The sequence below is a fragment of the Haliotis asinina genome, chromosome 3 (assembly GCF_037392515.1).
Source record: "Haliotis asinina isolate JCU_RB_2024 chromosome 3, JCU_Hal_asi_v2, whole genome shotgun sequence".
Taxonomy (NCBI): Eukaryota; Metazoa; Mollusca; class Gastropoda; order Lepetellida; family Haliotidae; genus Haliotis; species Haliotis asinina.
In genome coordinates this window covers 21,381,425-21,391,779 of record NC_090282.1, presented here as the reverse complement: position 1 = coordinate 21,391,779, position 10,355 = coordinate 21,381,425, and the positions used below count along the sequence as shown (strand labels likewise).

The 10,355-nt window shown below is 40.7% G+C and overlaps 1 protein-coding gene across 2 annotated transcripts; it reads left to right on the top strand.

The window, feature by feature from the left end:
- The first annotated feature begins 549 nt into the window (after positions 1-549).
- LOC137276649 (glycoprotein-N-acetylgalactosamine 3-beta-galactosyltransferase 1-like) lies at positions 550-8,062 on the top strand. 2 transcript variants are annotated; one of them, XM_067808264.1, is made up of 5 exons: positions 550-832; positions 1,961-2,008; positions 4,012-4,490; positions 5,984-6,175; positions 6,719-8,062. In XM_067808264.1, exons 1-5 carry the CDS (start codon positions 730-732, stop codon positions 6,905-6,907), a joined length of 1,011 nt encoding a protein of 336 aa, XP_067664365.1. In that variant the 5' UTR covers positions 550-729; the 3' UTR covers positions 6,908-8,062. The 2 variants fall into 2 exon arrangements, with proteins under 2 accessions (XP_067664365.1, XP_067664366.1); XM_067808265.1 differs by having other exon boundaries at positions 564-832; positions 4,015-4,490.
- Positions 8,063-10,355: the final 2,293 nt, after the last annotated feature.

Here is a 10,355-nt window from a genome sequence, read left to right as displayed (position 1 = left end):
CAGTAAAACAGTTTTTACACTTGAAAATATTTACCCCTGGTGATGGAAGGGCATGCTTGAGCGTATGTCATCAAAAAGGTACCCCCAAAAATATATTTCACCAAAGATTTTCTCCGGCACATTATATTTCCCCCAAACATTATAATTTATTACCGTATCCACAACAAAAACAAAACATTGTGGCTGTTACGTGGACGTCAATACATTGATGAACATGCACTGTGTGGACTCGGAAAGGGCTGGTTGTCCGTGCAGGCTGGATTCAAGTTATTAAAACTCCGCGTTTATGTCTGGTATTACAGTTAAATTTACCCCAAATATTGACGATATCTCAATTTTGCACATGGAATCCATCGTAGCTAATCTGATAGTCGAGCAAAGAGTATCTGTAGTCCTCAACTATGCCGCTCCTCCCTACAGGAATAAGTCAGGCGCTATCGTCATCTGTGCACAGGGTGGCAGCATCTGTTATTGGCGTATTGGCGTACGTCGTGCACGCTGTCGTCTACAATGTACATCGACTCCATCGTATTGATCAGTATGCTCTATGTCAGTTTCAAGTTAATAAACCACTACGTTCAAGTGGTCTCGATCAAATTTAAGCGGAATACCGTCAAACCTAAAACACTAATGGAGTACAGGCGCGTTGTACTAATTCCATTATCTGCAGGCGAAGACCTCACCCAAAACAGGCTGATACCATCTCATGTGTTTGAATGACGCGTCTTCATGAAGGAAGTCAAACTTGCTTTCTTCGTGCTGGTCTTAGTGTCCTTCTACCTTGTATTTCTTTACCTCGCTCTCAGCACCGGCAAGCTTCTGCACTGGAAAGGTAGGATTGTGTAGTTTATTGATAGATTCGAATTCACAGTTAAACTGATTAATTTCGAACATGAATTAATATTCCATTCCGTGAGTGGAGTGATATTTTGTACTAAATCATAACAATGTGTTCACGCGTATCATGCTAACACATTGGTTACGTTGTGAACATGTGTTGAGATACTCCGAATGGTGTGGGATACTGTAGAGATGAAAATAGCTAAACAAGTCCGTCTCCTCCCCCGCACAACCCACACAACCTTACCTTCCGGTCTGTGCCTCGGAGATACACATTTAAAGGTTTTAGTTTTTGGTCCTGATGTCAAATAAGATTAGTCACTCGGATCAGTAAGGCCAATTTTAACACTTCACGGATATATATGGCTTCGTACATAGAGAATCATACCACATTGTAAGAACTGCAACTCTGCTATTATACTAATGGGTGACTTTGTAGACCTAATGCAGAAATACATACAAATGTTCAAGACTGTTGACGTTCTAATAATAGTGTAAGCTAGTGTGTGAATCGCCTAGTATCTGGCTTTAAGGTGAATGAATGAGTTACAGTATGAAACATATCATATTGAGTCTAGTCATACCATTACCAAAGCTTGTTCATACACCACTAACATAAACACATACACAAATGCGTCGTCAGTGGGGTTTAAACACAATGTTATGCAATGAATATGTAAACCCGAGGTTTCTCACGCAAACTCATGTAAAACATCGACATGTCGTTGGAAACAGATCTGGCCTACACTGCCGATTAGAAGTAGCTGTGCAAAGGATATACTCTAGAGTTGACTGATGATATATCGATCGTAGGAAACACGTGTCACATGCAGTGTCAATATGTTCTAGTCTTCTAGTATACGTGCTGTTATACACATCACCATGCAGGTTCAAATCAACAAACAATCAAACCAAACACAAGAGTATATTGTACAAGTCAAAAATAATATTCAAAGGACAAGGGGACACTCTTAACATGTGTTTACAAACATGTGCATCAATCGCTAACTAGGACGTTGCATATCGTGTCACACCTGGAGTAAGAGATAGGGTTTCTGTAGTTTTGAATTGAACCTATAAGTGATAAATTGATATTATAATCGTTGTTTTCTTTCTTAAGGATTCAAAGGTTCAGAGCCCTGGTTGAAGGCGCGGTATGTACCCAAAGGTACGTTTATCTTCTTAAACGCTTATATAGAATACTGATGCTATTCTAGTGAGTATGGTTTTTCGCAGCTTTTAGAAATATTCCAGCAATATCATGGCTGGGGATACCAGGGCTTCACACATTGTACCCATCTGGAGAATTGAACCCAGGTCTTCGGCGTGACGAACGGACTCTTTAACCATAAGGTCCTACCCGATGCTATTATGCTATTCTAAAAAAAAACAAACTCACTCTTGATTGGATATCAACAACTGACACGTACATCTGCGTGTCAAATCATAAGGGGAAACGTCATGTGATTGTCCAACTGCTCTCGTCAAGGGTGCCTGTCACTACTTGTCAGAACAATATGCCATCTCATTAGCTAGTCAATGCGTTACTATAACCAGAAGAAATCAACCGCTCGCTATTTTCCGGGTCCGTGGTCACGTGCAGTTTGATCTGTTGTTCATGTCCGACGCAGTTCGCATTCCACAAGAATAATGTATTATTCTCACTCAAAGACAAGTTACTGTATCAACAATAATTATCACAACGTTTGAAGCGGCAGCAGTAATAACCTGTTCACGTTCAAGTGGCAGACTTTGCAGATTGTTTCTAGCTGAGGGCGATGGGGTAGGCTAGTGGTTAGAGCTTAAACTCGTCAGGCCGAAGACTCGTGGATAATTTTCCACAAAAGTACAATGTGCGAAACCCATTATCACCACAACATTCCTACAAGCGGCATAAAATCAGACACTCTCACTTACAACTCAGAACGTCCGTGTACACCTATGTCCACACAGTCCTTTGATGCAGTTATGTAGTACCCAAACTCAATAAGCAACTACTTGAAAAGTTGATTTTGTGCTCCATAAAGGTACATATAAAATAAGAAAACTTAGAAACATCACTTTTTGGACAGAGTGCTGAACCTCAAAATGACGTGGAAGCAACAGGACACTGATCTTCAGTATCCCAAATCATAAACACAGCACGAAGAACAGATATGGTCATGCTATTTTATTTCACTGCTTAAGTCAAAAACCGGGTGTTAGAAGCTGCACATAATCTATGCCCTAGGACCAGCTGTTTCCGACAGCTCTACGTTGAGATTTCAGCTTATACGCTCTCTGAAACCTGGTGCGCCCAACTATGCGCCCAAGAATGCGTCCAGTCATACTTGATGTGGAAGAAACAAAAAAATGGAATGTTTTTTCTTTGGTAATAAATTTTATACGGATATCGTTGACGGCATTGGGCCGTAAATTAGATGTTACCGACTGGTAACATGAAAGTTTGTACTCATTCGTGAAATCAAATTTCAAATATTTATTTAAAAAAAACACAGGTGACTGCACTCGTACCTTTCAGACACCATTCATCTCATAAATCATGGTTTTGAAACGTATATAAAGTGTAAAGAACTTGCCAGATAAATGGTATCTGACTAACTCTCATGTAGTAATTCATATAGATCAACGGAATCTGTGTATGACGTTTTGGAAATAAAAAAAGTCCCCTGTTCATATATCAGAAATCTATCAGAAATAGATTAAAGATAGCAGGCAGATAAATCTGTGTGTATCACACGAACGGATCACTGAAAATAAGTGATGACACCAGGTGTCCGCAAAGAGGAGCATGTCTTGTCCCTCCAGTAGCACCTACCATCACACAGTTTGCCCCAAACATGTGACTAATAGTATTTACTGTCTGATGTCACACAGCAGTGGTCCTGCCAAAATAGTATTTACTGTCTCACACAGCAGTCGCCCTGCCCATCGTGTAAACAAACCTGGCATATAAACAAATCAGAACACCAGTGTGCTAAGTTTTAAATTACGACTTCTTTGTAGAAGCTCAGAGATTCTGCTGCTTACATGTAAAGAAAAATGTTTTGCAAAACTATTTTTTCCAACAAGGGGTCATTTTTCAGGACAAAATTCACTCAGCTTAGATACATTGTACACTGAACTTGTGCTGAAACTTCCAGCCCACAATTAAACTGCTTACTGTTGAAGCAGGTGATGTACCTACTGCCAAACACACCAAGTCCCATATCCGGGTATTTTGTTGGATTACCACACAAGAACAAGCGCTGAACACCAAAATCCCTGCTTTGAACGAGACTTGGGTGAGAAGATGCGACAACAAGATCTTCATCATGACAACAAACGCCACCAAACCAGGACATTCTATAATCGACTTCCACATCAAAGATGGCCGGAAACGCCTCACCAAAAAGACGATAGCAGCAATGAAATACATCTATGAACACTATTTGAAAGATTATGACTGGTTCCTGAAGGCCGATGACGACACGTATATTGTCATGGAAAACCTGAAGTACCTATTGTCCTTTTATAACCCGGATGAAGCGGTGTACCTGGGGCACCTGTTCAAGATGTTCCTGAACCCCGGATACATGAGTGGAGGTGCTGGTTATGTCCTTAGTCGCCATGCTGTACGTAGACTAGTGGAACAAGGATACAATGTGAAGGTAAATGACGTGATCCAGGCTTCATTAATATCACCGAGTGTGTATTCTCGGGCATCCTTGTTTCAAATTGCTGATTGACTGATGACTATCTTATATCTTCATCATGAGGATGTGTGTGTTTTTTTAGTTTGCTGGACTGTCTGGTCCAAATCCATATATTTGCAGCTGAAATAATGCTGACTGCGGCGTCAAACAACAAGCACACAACTGGTCTCTTATATACAAGTAGACATCAGTAATGCGCTTTGATCACGGTCCGCCGTAGATGTTAGTGAGTGACTGATTTCAATTTTATGTCGCTTTTCCAGCAACATCACGGCAATGGAATCTAAAAAATGGGCTTCACTTATTATTGTACCCATGTGGGAAATCGAACCCAGGTCTTCAGCGTGACGAGTGAACGCTTTAATCACTAGAATGTCCCGTCGACAAAATAAAATAAGGAATTTATCATTATATAAAATACGCACAAAAAGATCATGTTGTATTAGGATGGCTCAGGATAATCATGAACAATTCACTTTTTCCCTGTCATTTATCCTCGAGTTATTTGTGAGGATAATCGTTATCTCGAACATTAAAATTGGGTTGCGGAAAATAAATAGCGGCACTTTTGCATAGCTGGAGCTGTTGTTTGGAAAAATAAAATCGAAAATGTCCATTGAAACGATCTGCTCTGCGAACATTAACAATTTAAATTAACAATTGTTCATGCGTGTGTGTGGCCTGGATTCCGTGTCTGGAATATCCGTTTATTGCCACATAGGTACGGATGTATATTCTCTCGACACCAAATGTCGCATATCGTTCTTTGTGACTGAGAGACAAGTGTCTGTCGCCGCTTTGAAAAGATCATTCTTTAAGAGTAACGTTTCATGCTTGTCCACATGTCTTCTTTGAGTGGCACTTTAGAAGTTGGAAAAAAGCAATATAGAACAAACGGTATGCGCAACAACTGCTTTTATTTTGCACTCACGAAATAAAAGTAAGCTGTTGTCCATTAAGGCAGTTTGTGGAACACAGTGGCGTAGTGGCTAGCATGCAGGCCTCTTTTGCCAAAGACCCGGTTTCGAATCCCGGTTGAGACACCAAGAATTTGTGACCTGGATCTCATACTGTGTTGCGTCCCTTGGCAAGGCACATCGTCCACCTTGCTGTTTAAAATGGATACATGAGAAGCGGATGACAGACCTAAACGGCCGTGCTTTGTTACAGCTTTGAAAGTACAAATTCAGTCAGGGTAATAATGTAATGCCAGAGTGCAGCATCGCGCTGGATTCTAGGCTCAAAACGTAGCATTACTACATTGCACATATTACATTGGAAGCTGTCTAAACCGGCACTCATTGGAATTGAACAAATAATCCAGTTGCAGAGCTGATGATAAATGCACAAGCCACAGATGGGACTGAGATTTTAAGCCAGTGTTGGCAACTTGCCGGATTGGAGACATGTCGGTGTTGACAGCTTCCACTATGTCCCTTTTATTGTAGGGTGCTTGCCGGAAGGGAGGCCGTTATGAGGACGTGGATTTAGCCATATGCTTGAAGAAGGTTGGCGTGCCTGTGTACAGTTCTCTCGACAATACTGGTCGGGAGACCTTCTACCCTTTAAATCTGGGAGACTACATAATGGGGACACTTCCTAAACAGTTACACCTGTATGATCGGCACTCAGCTAAAACGGTAAGACGTGAGAGAGTGATGTCGTTTACCACTCATTTGAAAGGTATGTCGGGACACTGTGGTTAAACTGACGACCACAGTGACGAAAATTTAGCGTTTCTTACTTGATTCTTGTTACATGAATATTCCCATTTTATATAAGTTCAAGTGTTTGTTAATATATTTCTTCACCATCATCTGAAAGTATCTATTGCTTTTAAAACACACTATCCTATATCATCACGCATATTACTTCCTATTAAGCTAAACACCTTTATGGCAGTCTATGGTAATATGATATGTCCAATAAACGCATGATTTCACGGACATACCATCATCGTAAACAACATGAGTCAAAATAGCTCAAAATTGATACTGGTCAGTTCATGAGGTGCTAAACAACATCTTCATGCAAAGATGTGATAATAGAATAATCCCTTGAGACACATTGGACTTTCGACTGGACAGGAACCCATGACAATTGATTTATCGTTTGGTCACCTTTCTGATTAAGTAGACACAAGATGCCATAAATCCAGGTTTACGAATCCTCGGTTGTTTCAGGGTATGATGTGCTGTAGCAAGTTGTCGATCAGTTTCCACAAAGTGACCCCGAGGGATATCCGAATGTTGGAGTTCCTGCTATACAGGGCAGCTGTGTATGGACGTGACATTGACTGGACCCAGTTCAAACACTTCTTCAAAGCCGAGACAGAACCTCCTTTACCAACCGGAAACAGAACAGAAGAATGAGGCACAAATACTGGCTCTGTCTACGGAGCTCTGACAAGTGCATTAGCTTACTCACATGTATGAATGAATTTCATGCTGTAGTATGATCAAGTGACATGAAAAACGACCTGACAATCATTACAAGATATAACCATGATAGTCTATGTGTTAGTTACGGCTTCACGGAACAATTTTCCAGCTATATGACGGTGGTCTGTACGTAATCGTGCCCGGTCCAGAAAATTCAGTGGTGGACACCATGAATATCATCCGCCACCCCCCACGCACATTTCAGTGTGCAGATTACATATGCCAACTGATCTGTTAAACTGGTTGATTTCCTTGTACACGCACGCATTTGCACCATTCTCTTCTTATGATGCACCATGTTAAGGTAACTGGGACGTTGTTTATTGAGTTGATGATATGTTTCATTCATGGTTGTCGTAAATTCACTAACTGCAAAAGGATGCCTTGTCAAGAACGACATATTTCACATTCAAACATTTGTCGACATCTCATGTATAGATACAACAGTTATCATCAATAACATTCACCAGCGGCATGCATGGACCATCGTCGCGTATGAGTTCTTTCCATGAAGCAGTGTCCTGAAGTGTACATAAAATATTCTCCATTTCTAAAAACTAAAAGACGCACACTGCAATAATCCAGCAACATCACGAGTGTTGGTCTCAGTGATTGAGTTTAGTTCTACGCCGCTTTTAGCAATATTTCATCAAAATCACGACAAGGAACACCAGACATGTGCTTTACGCATTTTACCCATTTGGGGAATCGAAACTCGTCTTCAGCGTGACGAGCGAAGGCGTTAACCACTGGGCTACCCTACCATCCCAGAGACTACAGTGATTGCGGCACGATGACATAGACTAACCAGATGAGCGGGTCGCCTCTAGCGACAAGCATCCATTTCGGCTCCTAAAGGCAAGGGTGTAGACTAACATGTAATCTCTGAAATAAACGTATTTTTAAAAAACCCGATCCATGAACAATAACATATATACAAGGAAAAGGAGCACAGAAACATTCTTGACTTGCGTGCGTGGGATTTCTTGGGTATACATGTATTTGTTTCAGGGTCTGCATGTCAGACTATTAAGGGTAGAGGTGTAGGCTTTTCTCTGATAATCATATAAAACAAACGTATCACGTGTATTGATTTTTGCCTTATTCCATCAACCAAAATCTATGTCTGTATAGCTGATAATGCTTGTCGCACACCTCATGCAACTCGCTGATATGTCTACCGTCTTATCTGGTAGGCATATCCATGGACAACTATCGACCGTGCCATGAGCAACACATAGACGACAACACTTGAAAACTGATTCCCTTATCAGAAATTCGCTGGTGGACGATAATCATATAATTTACACCATAGCCTGAAGGGTAAATCTCATGCAGACAGTTGATTCAAAATGTCGAATCTGTACGCCATTCTCTTGTGCCCGAGGGTCAGTTTTCAATCCCATCAAACATACAAAAATGATAGCTTTTTCACTCCACTGACCAAAGGCACTATTGGCAATTCGATGCCAATGCATGTCACATTTCAAATTTAGCATTAGAATTATTTTTTGGTTCATATTCTTGAAACGCTTATTTATAAGCAACATTTTATTGGTTTGTTCATGGAAACATGAGCATTCCACTGACAGATTTACACATTGGCTAATACTGGAGAGGTATTGCTTACATAGCTACAACCTTCAGGGCTCTTTTATCACTTTATAACATCAATCTTTCTTTACGTCAAAAATACAAGTAACTACTAAAACCCTATTTTGTATGAGTTTCTATAAACATGCACCTTGATTTGTGAGCTGAAATGTAAAATGAATTACATCAAAATGACACGAGTTTCGAAGCAATGCATCCCTCTCGTAAAGCACGCCAAAGAAAACAGCACTGTTAATTGACATTAGCCACTAGATGTGTCGGGGAAATTAAAATGTTGGCAACGTTGTAAGGCAAGGATAATAAATCTACTCCTGGTGGCAGGAACGCTGGTCTGATGGATTCAGCTTTTGGCAAATATTTCAACAAATTGATGCCTTGCGGTGAATTACTTCAGACCTCCATGTCTGGGGTCTGAATCAAAAGAAGTAACACACAAATGAGTGAAATACAACCGCCACATCAAATTGAATACATGCATGTTTTCAGGCAAAACCCATTAAAATAGACTGTTGTATATATTGACACCTATGTACGTGCGTGAATGCCTGTGTTGTCCCGTTGATTCCCAAAGTACAATATGTGGAACCCAATGTGTGAAACGTCTTATACAGAATAAAAGGAACTTGTTATCCATAGAAACGTTTCATGTACTCATGTTCGTCCAAATTCTAAATGCCTAAATGCAACAGAACGGCAGGCACTTTAATATTTGTGTTATTTGCTGCGTTTTGCAAATGGAGGCAACAGTCGTGAAATATATAGACGACCATGTTGCTTAAAACACACGTTAGGTTGCAGACAAGTTCCTGCGTTTCTTTTTGACCCAGGTCAATGAGTTAATGAGATCCTCAAGACGAACACACCTTCCTATCTCAAGGCTCCCCCATCAACCTGTATGTTCCCCAAAGACCTCTCCATTTCTCCCCAAACAGCAAGCAGGATAGGAGACAGGGAGCAGGTGCAGCTGTAGAGCTGTAGAACGACTAACAGTGCCAAATGCGACCAACCTGGTGCCTAAAACACATCGATTCAAGCAAACCTACCGTAGTCCGTTTGGTTCCAAAGCGGATGAATTATAATTAACTCGAAAACTAATAAACATAAAATACTCAACGAAATGTTGAACATAATCAACACATCATACTATGAGTTTAACAAACTGTCATCAAACTAATTTCACTATTTGTTACGAGGAATGCACGCCCAGAAAGGGACATCCAAGGACTAAAATAGTGATACAGTAACATCCCCCTTTGTCCTTATGACAAATGAGCTGCTACTGATGTCCTCCACAATCGGTTCCTTTCCCGTGACGTTACGTGGTGGTGATACTATTCGCCTTGTTTAAGAAAATGATATTTAGACAAAGTTTCAAGAGTTACATGTTTTAACCACCAATGTTCATGATATTCTTTTATCGTTTTGAGAATGTGCCAAAAGCAAACTCGCCACACAAATAGAATTGCGCCTTTAAATTTCTTTGCACTAAAGGTTAGCCGCATTGATTGGCGCCGTACGACCTTCTCAGGAACTGTTGCCACGCGTGCACGAGTTGCAACGTGCATGTCCAGGCGTCCCACGTTATCTCACAGATAAGGATGCAGGTCAGACAACAGACACGTTTCAGTTGCAGAATTTATCGCATTTTTCCTTGTAATAGATAAACAAATCATGACCACAAACGTCGTCGAGGTTTAGCTTTCTAAAATGAGAGCTTGGGTCGTTGTTAGACTTGCACAAGTCTCTCAGGTAGAAAGTCATAGTT

Excerpts from the sequence above, each read along its gene's own strand:
- LOC137276649 (XM_067808264.1), top strand. The coding sequence starts at position 730 with ATGAAGGAAGTCAAACTTGCTTTCTTCGTGCTGGTCTTAGTGTCCTTC. Across the intron at positions 833-1,960 it reads CAAGCTTCTGCACTGGAAAG|GATTCAAAGGTTCAGAGCCC; the intron begins GTAGGATTGTGT and ends TTCTTTCTTAAG. Across the intron at positions 6,176-6,718 it reads ATCGGCACTCAGCTAAAACG|GGTATGATGTGCTGTAGCAA; the intron begins GTAAGACGTGAG and ends CGGTTGTTTCAG.